Source organism: Chelon labrosus (genome assembly GCF_963514085.1).
Source record: "Chelon labrosus genome assembly, chromosome: 1".
Classification (NCBI taxonomy): Eukaryota; Metazoa; Chordata; class Actinopteri; order Mugiliformes; family Mugilidae; genus Chelon; species Chelon labrosus.
The window spans coordinates 21,421,449-21,441,323 of record NC_140337.1 but is presented as its reverse complement, the minus strand read 5'-3'; the positions used below and the strand labels follow the sequence as shown (position 1 = coordinate 21,441,323).

The 19,875-nt window shown below is 43.5% G+C and overlaps 1 protein-coding gene across 3 annotated transcripts in view; it reads right to left on the bottom strand.

The window, feature by feature from the left end:
• The window catches only part of nrxn2b (neurexin 2b), a gene marked incomplete at its 3' end in the record, with an annotated part of 633,819 nt that overhangs the window by 280,587 nt on the left and 333,357 nt on the right, over positions 1-19,875 (bottom strand). For all 3 annotated transcript variants that reach the window (XM_084551818.1, XM_084551817.1, XM_084551819.1), the window contains one exon: positions 18,604-18,723. In XM_084551818.1, the coding sequence (XP_084407944.1) occupies positions 18,604-18,723 (120 nt within the window). The remainder of the gene's footprint in view (positions 1-18,603; positions 18,724-19,875) is intronic.

Sequence of the window (19,875 nt, the reverse complement as noted above, 5' to 3'; positions counted from 1 at the left end):
GGTTTTCATTTTAAACACATAAAGCAAATGGAATTCTTGATCTATATGAGACGGCGAAGTCCTGAAAATGTACTTTAGCTGCACACTTTGGTCTCACACGCGTGTCCGTGAACTGATGTAACATCGAACCTCCTTCAATAAAACTGCACACCGCCATCCCCGTAGCAGAAAATGCAACTGGCATTAAAAATGTCAACAGACTCGCGTACATTTAAGTGAACATTTCACCAAAGATCCCGTTCGGCCACGCAACACCCCGAGCCTGCACCTTTATTTCTGTCTTTCCCGTAAGAACTACACCCTACATCTTTGACCTCGGTATTGAACGTTGGCCCCTAAAGCTACGTTAAATGGATAAATGTGTTCTGATGAAATATCTACTGGTGCCAGAGGCAAACTAAGCTCACTCTGCTTTAGCTAGATTAAGTCGTATGGAATGGATAATTAGTCATTTTACTTGTAATGACTGGGAAAGATGTCCAAGGAGGGATACGGTAACAGATATATTAATGTATGAATCTACTGCTGCCTTCAAATGTCAATGGAAGACGAGCTGTGCATCATTGTCTAGGGAATTGAAGGCATCTAGAAGCAAAGGAGGCTAGCGATTTAGCATGCTAGCAAGCAGGTGATGCAACGCAGGAAGTGCAACATAAGGAAAAGTAAAGGCTCCTGGGATTCTCAACAATCTCCTCGAGCATATTACACAACTAAATAACGATAAATTAACTGACCATCCACTGAAAAATGAAACTTCCACTGCCTCTGCCGGCTTCTGGAAACATTGGTGAACACGTCACAACTTGTGGCCTCTGAAATTTCAGCAAATTTATACGTGTAATCTCGTAGCTAGCCTAGTGGGAGTTGGTAGCTAGTGGTAGTAGTTCACATGAAAACCCTCGCCATGAATACGAAAAACATTCAGACCATTTAAGTGAAGATAAATATTTCATGAACGATCCCGTTTGGCCACGCAACACCCGAGCCTGCACCCTTATTTCTGTCTTTCCCGTAAAAACTACACCCTACATTATGGCCTCAGTATTGAATGCTAAATCTACGTTAAATGGATAAATGTGCTCTGATGAAATATCTACTGGTGCCAGAGGCAAACTAGGCATGCTCTATTCATCTCGCTGCTTCAGCTGCATTAAGTCATATGGAATGGATAATTAGTTATTTTACTTGTAATGACTGGGAAAGATGTCCAAGGAGGGATACGGTAACAGATATATAAATGTATGAATCTACTGCTGCTTTCAAATGTTAATGGAACATTGTCTAGGGAATTGTAGGCGTCTAGAAGCAAAGGAGGCTAGTGATTTAGCATGCTAGCAAGCAGGTGATGCAACGCAGGAAGTGCAACATAAGGAAAAGTAAAGTAAAGTAAAGGCTCCTGGGATTCTCAACAATTTCATCGAGCATATTACACAACTAAATAACGATAAATTAACTGACCATCCACTGAAAAATTAAACTTCCACTGCCTCTGGCGATTTCTGAAAACACTGGCAAACGCCTCACAACTTCTGACCTCTGAACTTTCTACGTGCAATCTCGTGGCTACTCCGGTGGAGTACACGATACGATATGAGATGGTGTCCTACAATGTGGATCACTAAGCGATACGATAAGCCCTTGATGTTGGCATTTCTTTGATCGTAATGATACGATACGATACGATCCGATACGATCCGATACAGTATGATATGATACGATACGATACAGTATAATACGATACGAAATGAGATGGTGTCCTACAATGTGGACCAATAAGAGATACGATAAGTCTGTGATGTTGGCATTTCTTTGATCGTAATGATACGATATGATACGATACGATACGATCCGATACAGTATGATATGATACGATACGAAACAGTATAATACGATACGAAATGAGATGGTGTCCTACAATGTGGACCAATAAGAGATACGATAAGCCTGTGATGTTAGCATTTCTTTGATCGTAATGATACGATATGATACGATACGATACGATCCGATACAGTATGATATGATACGATACGAAACAGTATAATACGATACGAAATGAGATGGTGTCCTACAGTGTGGACCAATAAGAGATACGATAAGCCTGTGATGTTAGCATTTCTTTGATCGTAATGATACGATACGATACGATACAGTATGATACGATACGATACAGTACGATACGATACGATACAGTATGATACGATACAATACGATACAGTATAATACGATATGAAATGAGATGGTGTCCTACAATGTGGACCAATAAGCGATACGATAAGCCTGTGATGTTGGCATTTCTTTGATCGTAATGATATGATAAGATACAATATGATACGATACGATACGATACAGTATGATATGATACAGTACAAAAACCAGTTTGGCTGCTGTTCACATGAATTCTCCTCATGAATATGAACACCTTCCTTCCTTCAACACTACCCCATCTGAAGGCACCACAGGTTCAATACAATGCTGCTTTAGGAAGGTTCTGCATAGGAACCGTATCGATCTATATTTCTGATGACGGCATCAGATGAAATCAGATACCGGTAATGATGCCGATCAACGTCAGACTCACTGTCTGTGAAGAACTCAAACAGAAAATATAGAAATATAATGGAAAAACTACAAACCTTTTTTTTTTTTTTTTCCATGTCAGATAGTGATGGGACTTGATTTAAAAGGAAAAGAGGATGGCTGACTTGATTATACAACTCTGACTTTCCCTCGACAGCTAAGGAAGGGGAGGGGGCTTTGAAGAGAGTGCCATCTCTCTCTCTCTCTCTCTTTGCTTCTTCTTCTCTGTCTACATCTTCTTCTGCTCTCTCTCTCTCTCTCTCGATTCTCTCATCTGCTCTTGGCCCATCCCCATGTCATCCTTCAGAGTACAGAAATCAGAGGCACTGAAATGAAGCAACGATGCAGTCAGACTCTCAACACAGCACATCCCGGCGTAGTAGCTCCATAAACCACGCGCAGGCACATGCGAGCGCACACACCACGTCCACATATATATCCACCACCGTGAGTGGAAGGACAAATATTGAAGACTAGTTTTACAACGCAACCCTACCGCGGCAGTAAATTAAATACTCTTGTCTTTAAAATAGATTAAATATCAATAAAACCTCTCTCCTGACACGTCGTTGTGAAAGGGTGATATGAAATACCACGCAGGGGTTTTAACGAAATGGGACTGAGGATAAGCATAGGAGGAGAGAAAAATAAATCTATTAAAATCTTTGCGGTGAAATTCACATCAACGCACGCTAATTCTTAAAGGGAGTGAGCGATACTCTCAATTTATCACCCCTCTTTGCCCGCCGTCATTTATCACCTCACTGGGCCTCTTATAAAATGGCCACTGCATTTCCGCTCCGGCGGTTCCATTACTGGTCGAGGGACAGAGAAGAAGATGTGAGTACAAAATGTGAGACAACCGAGAACCCCGGTTTCTATGAGTGTACTGTAAGAGCGTTCAAGCCCAATATGTACACTTAACACACTCACTTGCCACAGCCAGGGACTGAATGCATTCTAATAGAACAGTCGTGCACCGAATCTCAGCTTCCCGAAGGTTAAGGCACTCAGCGTTTATTCAAAATAACTGTGAGAGCTGTTGATTCAGCTGTGTTTTCATTTTGGAGGCTGCGGTTTGTTGTGCTGCTGAATTGCATTGTGTTGTACCGAAACATGTCACGGCTCGGCTGAATGACAGGAACACTTCAATCCAGTTTAAAAGCACCACAAACCACATCCTCCAAAATGAAAACACAGTTGAATCACCACCTTTCTGATGCTGCAACACAAACTGAACAGTACTGCACTGACTTAACAGGCATGGAGGGGAGATTGAGTCCAGGACTGTTATATTGGAAATGGACTCGTGACATTATTAATGCGTGAACATGAAAATTACAAGAGCTACACGGGCCAACTTCATTAATTCCATATTAAGACATCTGACATGGGTAGACATTTTTATTATAGAGGTCAACTGGGAATATTAGAACTACACCGATCAGCCACAACATTAAAACCACTGACAGGAGAAGTAAATAACCATCTTGTGACAATTCAATGTCCTGCTGGAGAACTTTAGGACCTGGCATTCATTGGTGTGGATGTTACTTAGACTTGTAGCACCCACCTAGATCAGACCAGGCACCCCCACCCCATAGCAATGACACTCCTTGATGGCACACACACAAAAACACTTTAGGAACAACTCAAAAAAACATGAAATACAGCACAAGGTGTTGACCTGGCCTCCAAATTCACTAGATCCCAAACTGATCAATTATCTGTGGGATGATCCACAGAGGCCCCTCCCCTCAACCCATAGGACCCAAAGGCCCCACTTTTTAAACCATTACTGGAGAGTTAACACACATTGTATTCAGTTTTAATGTCCCACTGACAATCAAAACTGTAGATTTGGAAGGGGTCCCAATGTAACTGTCTGGGCGTATTACCAAGATGGCTGCTGAGTAGCAAGCGCATTTGTATCACAGCCACTCTGCCACAGCAATCATCTGTGTCATTGATTCCTCATTTCCCTTTTTTAAAGAGGTACTGTGGAGGGGATAACGTCTAAGGAATCAGATCTCGGCTTTAGATGAAGTGAATGTTTTCAAAAAACACATTTTAGGCTCCTCGCTAACACATAATCAATGGTTATTTCTGGAGTTCGCGCAAATAAAACGCTCAAAGACACAGTAAGAATTTATAGAAATCCAGTGCGTGATAATTCACACCTTCCTTTTTCCACATTGCTTTACCGAAATCGACCCGTTTTCTTTGCGTTGTCTTTTGATTTCTTTGCCCCCAAAGTGCAGTGAAGAGTTGAGGAGGTGATGAAATGCTTAATCGTCTCCAACGTGTGTAAAACATTGTTGGAGTTACTCAGCTAGAAAGAATCTATCCTTTCATCCATGCTGCTATAATCATCAGAATAAACTGAAAATTGGGGGAAACTCACACCAAATATGTCAAATTTAGTATTTTATGAGAAGAAAGCTTGCTGCACACCTGTTACTTGATGATATTGAAATATATTACACATCGACTTTGCTGATATTGTACCCCGAACAAAGACCTTTTCCAGAGTCATGCTTGAATCGACTTGAAGAGACCACAATTACTGTAACATCCCACTACTAATGTCCAGCTTTCTCATGCTTTAAATGCTTAAGCCCCGTTACTGGCAGCGCGGGACTTCCCCCGACCTACAGGGAGCAGCAGCGGGGGAAAGAAGTAACGGGGAATAAAAGGGCAGGGAGGTAAGAGAAGTTGAGGAAGAGGACAGGATGCGGGGTAAAGACAAGGTGAGGGGGAGACTGTCAGCTCGACTTATCGACAGCTCAACCCCCACGGGGATAAATACAAGGATGGCGGCGTGTGGTTGCGCGCGTGCATGCCGTGCGCGCACGTGTCAGTCCTGATGATCTACCGTGTCAGCTTGAGTAAAAGGTCTCTCCCTGCGCCGACGCCCTGAGGAAACATTGACATTCTCAGCGGAGTCGCTTGTGTGTTCGCAGGTGTGTGCGCGCGCACGGAGGAGGAAGGCACAATCAAGCACAAGATAAAAAGACAATCTGAGTACACGGCAGCATTTCATCCAGCCAAATGTAGACAGTATTATTGGACATTGATGTATTCTGGGAGCTGAGCCATCCCTAAAGCGCCGGTTAATATTTCACCGTGCATCTGCTCGCAGTGAAGCCGCCGTCACTCATGCCGGCGAAGCCGATACCTACTTCTAAAGATGAGTCTCTTCCACTTTTGTGTGTGCTGCGGCAACATAGTGGGAGATTTGTCAGGCCAACTGCGCAGTCGTTTCTAATCGACAGCGTTGTTCATATTTTGGTGAATTGTGAACTGAACGCATAATTTTTCCAACTGTGAGCGTGAGTCTAAAGATCATGGAGGAAAAAAAATCACCTTTTTCTGCCGGGTCTGGAAAATACAAGTCCTGACGAGGCGGTTTATACTTCTGCGTTACGTTGACGCAGAGGCTACGGCAGACCCGAGCACCTACCCACCTCCCTGCATTACAACATCTTACAACACGCTGTGAAGTACTATTAAACACTAATAACAGTGCCAGTTTATATAGGCATATTACAAGTGTCATGTATTAAGTACTATGGTGTTGACGTGGTCTACAGCCGATAGTAGTTTGTGTTCAAGCTTCAGTAACCTTGCAGAGAAGCCTCCGTGGCTTCTTTTGTGTGAGACACTACAATATGTATACAGGTCAAGAATAGAGATTCAACTGCTGCAAGGCATTACTTTCTACTGGGTTTTTATGTGTGAAATCATCAACGAGTCGACTTTCACCACATATTAGTCGACGAAATCCAAAGTCGTTCCACCCCTATTTTATAATAGTGCACAGTACAGTTAATTTAGTTTGGGAAGTCAGTGGAGGCAATAATTGAGAGCTGGGGATGGATATCGAACAAGATTAGCTCGAAGTTGCTCTTTAAAAAAAAAAAAAAATGGAAAAAATGAACGTGAACTGTTCATTTTGGAGTCTATGAGCTTAGTTCAAAATTTATAGATGTGAACTATGAACTTGAACTAGTTCATTCAGTCATTCATCTTCTTTAGCCGCTTGTTCCTGTGAAGGGTCGCTGGGGGGGCGGGGCTGGAGCCTATCCCAGCTGTCATTGGGACCAAGGTTATAATAGTTTTGGATTTTTCATTTTAGTTTAGTTTTTATTTCGTTTTTACCTTTTTTCCCTCCAATTCAGTTAGTTTTAATTAGTTTTTAGTGTGGGTTTGCTAGTTTTTAGTAGTTTTCATATTTCCAAAAATGCTTAGTTTTAGTTTAGTTTTTATTAGTTTTATTTTTTTCATACTTTGGGTTATTTGTCAGGTGCAGGATTCAATAAGGTCAGGGTGAGTATTGTATAATAAAATTCAACAAAAGATACGTTTAAAAAATGAGGGTGAGTTAATGATGACTGACTTTTTATTTTTCAGTGAACTATTCCATTAATCCTTCTCTTTCGGGCGGCGGCTGCGGCGGACTCACAGAGGCTAGCTTGTTTTGGTACTCGACATTAGCCGCCTTGTGCGAGCTTCTTAAACGGACTTTGAAATTCGCGGGGTTTCTCCCCTTGAGAAGCCAGCCACATATTTTGTCACAGTCTGTTTCCACTACAAGACACTTTGTATCTTTCTCGTCGTCATATTCAAAAAAGTCCCATACAGGACTTTGCCGCTTTCTCCCAGCTTTTGCTGCAACCGCCACGGTGCTGCCAGGTGACGTGACGGACCGTGAGGTGCCGTAAGACGCTGCTGCTGCTGCTGCCAGCTGGCGTAAAACTGCCAGAGCGGAATAAATCGATCATATGAATCCAACCAGTCGAGGCTTATAATTAAATTGACAGAGACGAAAACGAAGGGAATCATGTCTATAATTTCAGTTCGTTTTAGTTCGTTTTCTGTGTTCACTTTCATTCTACATACAGAAAGTTTCACCACCTGTTGTGTTTGAACGTAAGTTTTTTGGTTTTTTTTTGGATGAGAACCTTTTACAGCTGTGATATGGATGATATTCACTACGACGTGTAGGTTCTGTTTATAGTTTGTCACGGTTTGATTAGTTTCTTGGGTTTCTGCTTATTGTATTTTGTTAAGTTCTTGGTTTTTTACAGTCATGGTTTAGTGTTTTCTGTTTCCTGTTTTATTTTGTTAAGTTCTTGATTTCCTGTTATGTGTCACTCCATGTGTTTTTTTCCTTTTGATTAGGTCATTGCCTTCTTGTGTTATGTCTTGATTTGTTTCACCTGTGTCTCATCACCCCTCTGTTCCTCATGTGTATAGCCCTGCCTTCCCCTTCGTTCCTTGTCATGTCATACTGTTTATTTGCCTCGTTCATGTCTTCCCATGCTATAGATGTCTTGTTCTAGTTTTCATAGCGTTTTGATTTTTGTTTTTTGGATATCCTGCCACGTCTGCAGCGCCTTTTGGTTTTTGTCAGCTTTGTCTTTTTTTTATTAAATACTTTTTCGCCTATTCCTGCCTCAGCCCTCTGAGTCCTGCATTGGGTTCCTAACCTCCTTACCCTCTACCCCCTACTTGACAAAGTTTAGGGATGCAAACAGTGCGACAGAGTATTAAAAAAAAAAAGAACGTTCCAGTGGACAAACAAATCCGTTCCCTTTGACCGTGAGTCAAAACAAATCACAACAATTGACTGCAAATGGATTGAAAAATGAGACGGTGGATGGACTTTTAGCACCTGCTCGTGATTGCCATCTTTACTACACTGACACAGAGTCCTTCAAAATGCATCACACACACACACACACACACACACACACCGACTCCAGCGTCTTTCCGAGTCATGTTTACACCAGTCTGATTGCAGGCGTGCACATGGTATTTGGAAGCGCATTTGCGGCACGGAATTCAATCAGGTCCAGAAAATTGGTAGTACTCAGATGTGCAACACTGATATTTACAAAGTGTGAATAAAGGAACTGACTGATATGAAACGTGTGAATTGAGTACCGGTGAGAAATACTTGCTTTTTTTTCCTCCTCTCCTCGTTTTTCAGCCTTATTTTAATATTTTAAATTCTCTCGACCACGTCCACACACAGAGAGAGAGAGAGAGAGAGAGAGAGAGAGAGAAACATTCCCTCCCACCTCTCCTGTTCATATTCCAAAGTACTGTAAAAAGCTTTTTGATAATGCCTGCAAGTGGCTGGAGTGGTTTCAATGCAATTACAAAGCCCCATTAATTGTCCTTTAATGCACATTCTGGTTTAAAAGCTTACGCAATCTTTAATTAAAACCAAGCAAGGGATAAAATTTAAAAAAAAAAAAAAAACTGCAGAACTTCCACACAACACAAAAATTAATCAAGACCAAAAAAAAAGAGTTTATAGTATCTTTAGCCAAAGCTGGAGGCAGATGTCTTCCCTGATGTAGAGACATAATATATATATATATATATATATATATATATACACTGCCTCGCCAAAAAAAAAAAGTCGTCACAAGATTTATTTCCATCCAGTGTTGCATTAATTTTTCACTAAGATCTTGTATTGATGATGGGAGAGTCTGATCCCAAAGATTCTCAATGGGGTTAAGGTCTGGACTCTGTGGTGGCCAATCTGAGCCCCATGAATCCTGGCACTGTCATTTTGGAATATGCCCGTGAACATCAGGGAAGAAAATAAATCCATTGATGGAATAACCTGGTCATTCAGTATTATTCAGGTAGTCAGCTGACCTCATTCTTTGGGCAACATAATGTTGCTGAACCTGGACCTGAGCAACTGCAGCAACCCCAGATCATAGCACTGCCCCCACAGGCTTGTACAGTAGACACTAGGCATGATGGGTGCATTACTTCATCTGCATCTCTTCTTACCCTGATGCCCCCATCACTCTGGAACAGGGTAAATCTGGACTCATCAGACCACATGACACTTCTTCCATTGCTCCAGAGTCCAATCTTTATGCTCCCAAGCAAACTGAAGCCTTTTTTTCCAGTTAGCCTCACTGATTAGTGGTTTTCTTAAGGCTACACGGCTGCTCAGCCCCAATCCTTTGAGTTCCCTTCACATTGTACGTGTGGAAATGTTCTTACTTTCACTATTAAACATAGCCCTGAGTTCTACTGTTGATTTTCTTTGATTTGATTTCACCAAACGTTGATCAGGATTTTTTTCCGACTACATTTCTTCCTCTAAGACGATGGTTCCTCCACTATCCTTCCAGTTTTTAATAATGCGTTGGACAGTTCTTAACCCAACTTTAGTAGTTTCTACAATCTCCTTAGATGTTTTCTCTGTTTGATGCATGCCAATGATTTGACCCTTCTCAAACAGACTAACGTCTTTTCCACGACCACAGGATGTGTCTTTAGACATGGTTGTTTAAGAAATGAGAAGCTACTCATTGCGCCAGTTGGCGTTAAATAACTTGTTGCCAGCTGAAAGATAATCACTCATGCAGTAATTCTCCAATAGGAGGCTCCTACCTATTTGCTAAGTTAAATCCAGGTGGCGACATAGTTTTTGGCCAGACTGAGTCCGGTTAGAAGAAATAAGGAACAAAATAAAACCTGACAGTAAAGAACTTTAGCACAAAGGCTTTTACTCAGAGCTAAACAGATAAGACCAGAGTGAACTAACAGTTAACATTTACAGTCTCTGTGAAATATTTGTTTTACCATCTATTACACTTGTGCTGAACGTTCAAACGCTGATTGAATTTTTTAATTAACACACTGCAAGTGTTCCAGCCAGTTAATCACTACAGCGGAAGTGTTATTTCCATCAAAGCCATATAAGTTGTGCCAAGCTATTACTTACACCTTCTGCCCTCAGCGCCACAGGCCACAAAACGCGGCCATCCACCCTCAACCAATCCCCTTCCGAGCTCTTGACACGGCGACTTCTAAAGTCCAACGGGCTTAGCGCTGCCCTCTTTTGGGGAGGCCAAAATTGCCTTTGCATGCTCAAACACCATTTCATTACCCCACTCGCGCTCCCCTTCTTCCCACTGCTTTCCGTCCATACTTCCACTCCTCTGCCCGTGCTTTCGCTGCCCATGTCTGCAAATGGGAAGATAACTGCAGCCGTCCCGGCCTCCCTCCATCTCATTTCAAGAGCAGCCCGCGATGACCGAGAAGTAGCAGGGGGGGAGATGTTGTATGTGTGTGTGTGCATGTGTGTGTTTATGGGCATGAAAGAAAGGAAAGCAAGTAATTATTCAGGATTCACACTGTGTTTCTGGCCTAATGAGGTGGCGGTTAATTGCTGGGTCTGGGCAGCAGCACTTTGGGGCCCGGATGGCAAACAGCGCAGAGAAGAGAAGATTGGAACCACGGAAAAAGAGGGAGGGAGGGATGAATAACAATTTTTGACAAAAAATGAAAATAGAGAGTCATAGAGCTTTTGAGCAAAAATAAATAAATAAAATAAAATGTCAGTGAGACACCTTCCAGGAGTTTTTTATGTGAGACCATGCTTGTATGTCTCCCAAATGGCTTCTTGGGTAAAAACTGTTTATTTCCCTTATTGGATCTGGGGGTCTGAGGCGAGACTGAGAGTTTTGCAGCTCTGCTTACTCATTCCTCCTGAGTTCGGGCAGGTGAGGAGAGTCTGAGAGGGCTAAAGCCTTCCCTTAAGTCTGTCCTGATCCACGCTGTGTTGCGCATGGAGTCCATGTTGAAGCCAGTGTGACCTTCATCACAACAAGTCGCCCCCGACAATCGATGTTAAGCCTAAACCAAGTGTATTACATGCACCGCGAGGCGTGATTGTATTCTGCACTTGACACCGGTAGCCATCTTTAAATCGTGTCTCTCTGTTTTGTTTATTTATTTTTTTATTTATTTGCAATTCACAAAACGTACCGAGCAAACGGTCACCTGTAGAGTCGCCGGGGAGGATGAGAGCGAATGCGTTTCGCCGATCAGGCTTCATTAAAGTTTCGGCGAGGAGCGGCGGCGAGGCGGCACCTCGGCGTGACCGGCGCCCGCTGAAGCCCATCAAGCTCATCCAGCATTAACAGTAGGCCGGCGAAAAGCATGGAGCGCAACACTTAGCGAGATGCACTTAGCCCTCCAGAACTGTTGAAGTCAATCCACTTAGTGTTATGGCTGTCACAAATAAAGGACTCAAGGAATAAAGAGCTGAAGTAAATGCGCACTCGAAAATAGATAACATTTCGTTTTCACATAATGGGGCGATGCAGTTTAAAAGCTGCCATAGCGCGTAGCTATGACTGTATTTTAAAGCAGTTGGTAACTGTTAATGGTGTTTAGTTGATGGTTAATTGTTTTGCAAACCCATAACAGAATCTTATTTTCTTACTGTGTATACTGTGGGTGAAGTGGTCAAATTTCAACTTCGCCGCATCAATAGTTCTGCAAAAAACTGTTCCTTCGGAGTCACTGTATACACCGATCAGCCATAACATTACACCTAATATTGTGTAGGTCTCCCTTGTGCCTCCAACTTTCCTTGGGACTCATCAGGGAATGTACACGGGCCTTCTGAGGTTGTCCTATGGTGTCTGGCAACAGAATATTGTTAGTGGGGGGTCTTTGGGTCCTATGGGCTGAGGGGAGGGGCCTCTGTGGATCATCCCACAGATACTTGATCAGTTTGGGATCTCGTGAATTTGGAGGCCAGGTGTTTTTAATGTTTTTTGAGGTGTTCCTAAAGCGTTTTGCCAGCTGAAAGATAGGCTGCATCCTGCTGGGGATGGCCGCTGCCATCAAGGAGTGTCATTGCTATGGGGTGGGGGTGCCTGGTCTGGTCTGGTCTAGGTGGGTGCTACATGTCTACATCCACATTAATGAATGCCAGGTCCAAAAGTTTCTCAGCAGAACATTGAATTGTCACAAGATGGTCAATGTTATTTACTTCTCCTGTCATAATGTTGTGGCTGATTGGTGTATGTGGGTTGAATTGGTTTTGGAAGCAGCCTCAAGAGGTCATTTTTTTTGGCATTTGTGACACAAGCTGTACAGCTGGATAACACCACATATACTCTATCCTGTAAGCCATGTTACTGCAGAACGCCCCTTTCTTTCTTCTACTCCGTATTTGGGAATGCTAAAGGCGAACAATGAAATAGAGATGAGGCGGTCGGAGAGGAGGCAGATTGAAATCAGCAGTGCTGCAAACGCGCTGGCACTCCGCACTCAATTAGTATGCCTGACAGCGCCATGCGCCAGCAGCCGGATTCATCGTACACACGCATGTGTTGCGTTGACGCCCAGCGACCGCGTACAGTTAAACAAAGAGTTGCACAGTCGCCTCCTTCCCCTCGTGGGATCTCCGTCCTCCCCCCCTCTCCCTCTTGTTTTCTCCCGGTCGCTCCCTCGCTCGCATAAACAGAGAATGAAAGAGAAACAAAGCCCCTCGTACCGCACGCACTTACACAGCATCTCTGTCTGAGTTGGTTCCAGATGAATAAGGCAGAATACCAAGTGGCCCACTTATACGCTACGCAGAGACAAATAGACCAGTCAATCACTGCAGGCTGCTGCTGAATAACAAATGCTCTCCGGTTTGTGTGTGTGTGTGTCTGCAAGAAAGGGTAGAAGACAGCCTTTTTTTTTTTCATGTTTTGCTCCATAAATGCATCTGTGTGCGTAAACATAGTGTTACAGCACGGGAAACAAAACAACCTCCAATTCCGACTGAATGCGGCGCTCATACGGCATATGCTTCTACTGTTAATAGAAAAGGCTGTAATGGGAAGGGAACACATCTGATTGGAAATAGCGCTGGAGAGTACTTGCGTTTAAACGTACCAATAAAGTTTGTGCACTGCTGTTATTGTGTTGAAAAGAGGAGACCAATTTCATTTATACATGATTATTTCCTGCAGCCATGTTCAACCTGTTGTGACCTCCCCCTCCACGGTGCAGAGCAGTACGTCTGTCGGAGTAAGCTCTCCAACAGAAAGGGGTCACTAAAGAGGTGCCGTTCTATCAAACGAGAGCCCCTCGACTGGGATTCAGTTTGACCTGTTGCACCTCTCGGCGGCGTCGCTACACAGACACTTGACAACTTTGCTCAGCGAGAGAAAGTAGCGCGGGGCCTCCCTTTACCCAAAGGCGAAAGGCAACGGTGTTAACCCTAGGCTACGGTGATCACTTCCAATATCAACTTTCTGTCAGTCAGACTGCCCGGCTTCCTCAGCGGTGTCTTTTCTTATCAGGTGAACGCTCATAAATAAGCAATGTCAGCGGTGGGGAGGAAGGAGTAAACAGCTTCCTCGGTCCAAGGAGGATGAGACAGCTCTCAAAAGTAGCTTTGAATTTATGGGCTATGAAAATGTACAGTTTATGTCAACGGTGTCGAATTCCTCTTCTGTGCAGTCAATTTCTAAGCAAGAAAATGATAATAATGACAATATAAAGTCTCAATATACTTTTAAAAGAAACAGCTTGAGGGAGCAGACCGCCTCCCGACAATGCTAGCGAACGCACCCAAGGCAGATCTATTTTAAACTAGACAATACTGCGAAAATAGACACATCAGCGCAGCCCTGAGCGCGGCCCGAGCCGCATCGACTGATCTAAATCCTCTTTGATCCCGTTTCAGTTGCCAGGATCACACTTAATTTCGTCTCCAGGTGCGCGCGTTTGCGACTTGTCAAAGGGGGCGCGAGGCAGCGACGCGCTCGGACATGTTCCAGCAATCAAAGGCTACCCGGACGCCATGTATTATTTATTGAGTTATTAATTCTCAGGATAGAAAGACTCCATTTAGAGCCATCTTCTTATTCAGTTAGGCAATTCTGGCATATATACAAAATAATTTTATTTAAAGCTTGACAGTGTGTTTGACAGCGTTTTCTGTAGCGGTAGTCAAGGAGTTCACTCAGTTCGTTATATCTCAGGTAGCAGACATGATTGACTGACGTGCAACTGGCGATAAAAACCCAATAGGGACAAATCCCTCGAGTCTATCCGGTACGAAACATCAGTGCTGTCTGAAAACAGAATCCGTTCTCTCTAATATCTCCTCCAATAAGCTGTGCATCTGCATTCATAAATAATAACCGCCGTGTCAATAACGCCGACAACCTTTCCACCTGGAGGGAAACAAACAACTCAAACGGAGGAAATTACACCCAAGTTCTTCCTCCGCCGTGTATGGTTACCGCATGACAGGCGACTCTTAATGTGTTACCGCGGCTGTGTTTTCACCAGTCCGTTTCATTTGTCGCAGACCTTCTTTATCAGGCATGTTGCATGTTTAGACCGCACACACACAGGGACACACACATATCAATAGTATGCACCCAAGGCCCCTCTGCTCTTCGTCTGTAATGGCCTTCCACAAACAACAGTTCAAGCAATAATTGTTACAATAATTATGCTCATTTATTTTTATTCCCCACAGAGATTGAAAAGCAGTGGCAATCACTCCAACTGACTACCGCGGATTCTACCGTCTATAAAAAAAAACTGTGGTGCTATCCCAACTATTAAAAAGAGTGCATGTGTTTCATATCAGTCCGTCTTTAAATTACCGATATTGGATTTAGCGACAAAGAGCAGCAGCCTGTGCAGTTCAAGTACATGAATACTAAACATAATGTAGTTGAGACGTGGTGTTCTACGGACAAATGTGTGTAAGATTAACTAAAGTATCAGTGAATAAAACTAATTTACAATAAACAGTTGACTTTCAATCTAACTTTGCTAGCTAAGTTTGCTAGCTTGCTCTTAAGTTAAGCTAGTTCACGTTACGTCCGGAGTCGTTTCCTCCGGGTTTTGACCAACTCTCTTTAAATAATTGTAAATCTCCATGGTCTAAAAAATCAAGAGCACAAACATCAGGTTTTAAAAAGTAGCGGGAATGTAAATCTTTAGTAGTTAACAACACAAATAGCTTTGTTATTTTTGTTAGCTAGTTAAATTCAGTACAGACCAGGTGAGTGTGGAGGGTCTGGTGGGAAGAGGGTTTTGGTAGCACTAGGAAAAACAACGCAACCACAGCATAGTGCAAAAATCTTTCCAATTCCTTACAAGACCATGGCGGAGTGGTCTTATCCAGTGGCAAACACTGGTGGACCTTTTTAATTCAGTGTAACATGTAGCCGCTGACAGAGTTGTGTGTGCTGTGTATTGTTCACAGCAGGAGATAAAGACTGTCACTGCACGGCAGGTTGTTTCTTTGTGATTTGTTTTACAGGCCTTACATTCACCCTCTCTTTTGTTGGCATGCATACGTACCTTTTGTAAAAACAACAAAGCAATGCGCCCAGTACAGATGTTTAGACAAGACTTATACGTATTAGTCGTGTAGACAGACAAGCGGGATTCAAGGTTTGCGATTTGTTATGGCACAGAAAACACTACAGAGGAAGTTTGTATAGTTTCATGTACAGGAGGTGAAACAATGGCGCATGGAAGAGAACAGGCGACAGCAGTTTTATGCAGGAAAGCTACTGAGCAACGGAGCGTAACCCTGCTGTTATGGTTTTGACGGGAAACTGCAAGGCTTCTGTGTCCAAGATCTCGATGCATCGGTTTCATTCTCATTCCAGATATGCTACCAGATGTAATAAGTCCTACCTTGGTTTTTCAGAGCGGGGCTCAAGGACAATTCCCTGAAGGCTTGCGTGTTCAGAACAAAAAAAAAAAACGGTTGATTCTGTGAAAAGCCTCGAGGAGACGGGGCTGCTTATGCAACGAGGAGCGAGGAAGCCAAGAAAGAGGAGTCGACGCGAAGGAGAAGGAGCCAAATGTTGAAGTTAGGGTGGGCTCTCAAGGACAGAGAAACTTGTTTTTTGACGTTTCAAGCAAGGCAGAAGCGACCCCGTGAGCGTGGAGATCAGATGATGGGCTGCTGTGGCGAGGGAAGAAAGGAAGGGCTGCAACAGAAACCGCACAACAATGCATGCACACTTGAAAGAGGCTGACATACAACTGCATAGCACATATGTCTTACCAGGCCTCGGTTCGCTCAAATTCAAAGAGGCAAACATGACATTGGTTGGACCTTCCAGACTTTTCCAGACAGTTTGATGTGTTATACTGTAGTATGGCAACCTCTCATCAATACAAAACATTGCACATTGTGTAATTAGACTACACGTAGCGTGGAGTGAAGTTTAACAAGCAGCCCATAGACCCATAGACCTACATAAATCAACATGGGTGACAAACAGGTGTCAGGGATTTTTACTGAGCCTGGAATTTAAAATGGAGACAAAAAAAGCTTCTTCTTTTCTTAGTCTCAAACCCATTTGATCAGGCTGCTGGTGAAGTCCTTCCCTCCACACACTCTCACATAACAGACACACTTCTCCCACGTCCTTCCGCAGAACACATGTTGGTTTGCTCCCCTGGCTCCGCGCATTTCCACTTGTCATCCCTGAAAGCAGCAACGGCAACGCTGCGAACGCTCCCCAACCCAACCCAACCTCTCATTTTCCCTCCTTTTTCTTCATTTGCTCTCCTCTCTCAAGGAGCGAAGGATCTCTGCTTATCTTGGCAGAGCTGTCACGCCGACGGAGCAGTTATTATCGCCTCCCCCCTCCCCCCCCACCCCCTGCTCGAGACTTCCAAGAGCCGGAGGAACACCTTGCTAATCAGCCCCTTACTGTCATGCCCAGTCATATTCTGTATAGCGAACATGGCAGGCAGCACAACGGCGGCGGCAACACGCAACGATCCGACGTAAAGCTCCATCGCAAACGAAATATAGGGCGGTTTGAAAGGCAGAAAGAAGGGAGGCAAGGGCGATGCGGCTTAACCCCGGCACCCACCACTTCATAAGCAAACAAAGGCTTATACAAACAAGTCTATTAGCCTGTCACCCCGGCTCTGCCCTTGTTTAAATCGCTCCTGTGAAGAGCGCTGAATGCTAATTGTACATAAGCTCCATGTTACCGAGCTGAGCTCTGCTACAGACACAATTCTTAAACGGCGTAATAAAGAAGGAACGTCTCCGCTAATGAGATGAGACAGCACCTGTCCTACGAACGCTTAGGCATACCGCTACATACACGGATACCAGGATGTAATATCACCCTGGCCTCGCAGACAAGAGTCTTTCAGCTGCAGAAGTATGTTTAGCAGCTTAAATCAAGTAACCGACAAAGTATCCGTCTTTAAGTAAAAGCTAATATCCAACGCTCTATACTGCAAAGATGAAATATTCTCAGACATATATATATATGTACTTCAGATTCTATGCTGCACCTTCAGTAACAGCATTAGCCACAATCACTTCACAATAAATACATACTGTCAGCCTAAGAGAGAAGCACTTAAAACCATTAACATAAACACTGCATTCGTGATAAACCTATTTCACCCTCTCTCCATACCTTTCATCATCCCCCTCCTTGGCTCCCAGCCACCCAGCAGGTGACCACATGGCAGCGACACAGGACTCAAAACGCTGTTACTCCGCGCAGCGTGTGTTTTTTCGCGGTGCCTCAGGAGCCGAGGAACCAATCTCACGGTGAACTCTGAGCACATGGCTTCGTCGGGAGCAGCGCGTAGCGCAATCTGCGTGTGGCCCCCGCTCGAGCGCGATAATGAGTCGCTGTTTACTAGGGTTTAGACGTTTAACTTGTTAGCAGTAATGGGCTAACGCGTTCCACTGTTTGCCTGTAAAAGCATTTGCCATTTAAGGAATAAAATAGCACGCCAGCGAGGCTCTAATGCGGTTAGAAGTGCACTAGGCGAGGTATTTATGCATGTAAAAATGCAATGCTTTAATGAACAAAAAATTAAGACTGCTAAAGAGTAGGGCATCCCATTTCCACTAATTGAGAGGCCACAGATTTGCACAAATGGCCTCCTGGAGAGCTATGAACGCGTGCTTTGGTGAGAAATAGCTGGACTCACCAGTCGCAGCTACCCAAAGAACGTGCACGAGGAGAAATTTTGTTGACTGACATTACCGTATACAATACAAGAGTCTTGGAGGATCCAGCAGCAGATTTGCAAAGTTGCCTACGGAGCTTGCTAGTAAGCACCAGCACCAGCACCAGCACCAGCACCGGCAGTCCACCAACCAGTATCTCCGCTGCACCATTCACTCCCGCCATTCGAAACCTTAACAATCAGTAGAAACGTTTCACTTACGGTCGTTGCAGAACGAGCCTCCATAGGACGTCATGGTGCAGTCGCAAGTGAAGCCCTCCCACTGCTGGAGACACACCCCCTGATGGTAGCAGGACTCCTCCGTACAGGTGGTACTGGGTCCTGAGGGCATGACCAAAGGCATTGTAGTGTTTTTAAACCGAAAAAAAAAAAGAAAATGAACCTACACATAGAGCACATAAACATACCGTTCAGGAGCATATTATAGCATTTTGAGCTGACCCAGAAGGAAAACCCCAGGGCGCTCTGCTGGCAGTCCAAACTGCTTTTTGAAGCTCTATTTAGCAATGTATGATATTTACATTCAAGCCCCCAATGTAATTTAAAAGGGCTGCCCTTTCTAGTACGACCACCGCCCCCATGGAATTGGCACATTTCAGCAGACTTCAGTTGACAACACGTCAAGCGTACTTGTTGATGAGCCATCTACTTCAAACAGCGTATTTGTGTCTGGGTCTCTTTGCGTGCCTCCATATTTAGACGCCCTCTCAAGTTGTTCTATTCCACCGTCTTGAATGGTGGAAGACATTTAAAATGTCAATTATAATCTCCACTGTAGTAATTTGTCTGTGGCGTTCCAGGCACTTATTCAAACTGCAGTGAACATCTCTGTTTCTGTATTGGATCATGAATACTTTCGACCCAAGTGGCGTTGACGTGTTTTTGCGTAAGTTGACTGGATATTATTAGAACTGACTGGTAAAGACAAGATCTCCATTAGTTTTCTTTCAGAGGACTCCAGATTTCAAATATTTGTTGACAAAATTAGATTGGGGATTAAAAGATATAAGATTGGAATGAAGTTCAAGTCTTGGGCAAAACAATAGTTCTAAAAATAAGTGTGTGTGTGTGTGTGTGTGTGTGTGTGTGTGTGGTGGCTGTGGTGGCTGTGGTGGGGTTTCTCATTAAAATCTCAATTAAACACAGACATTTTCAAAGAACCATGGTTCAGTGCCAGACTAATTTGTTTCTGCATAGATAAACAGACATCTCACTGTGCCATTTACAAATGGTCCAATTAAAAAAAAAAGAAGAAAAAAAAAAACCTCACCAAACCTACAAAAACAACAAATATATACATACATACAAAGTCTAAGAGATTTTACTTTCTGTTCTAAAATATTCACTTCATTTCTGTTTCTACTTCCATGCTAATTTGCCCTTTAATTACTCACTAATAAAAGGTTCCCCTGAGGAGCTAATTGAGCGTATTGTAATAATTAATAAGCATGCCATGTAATCACTTATTCACTC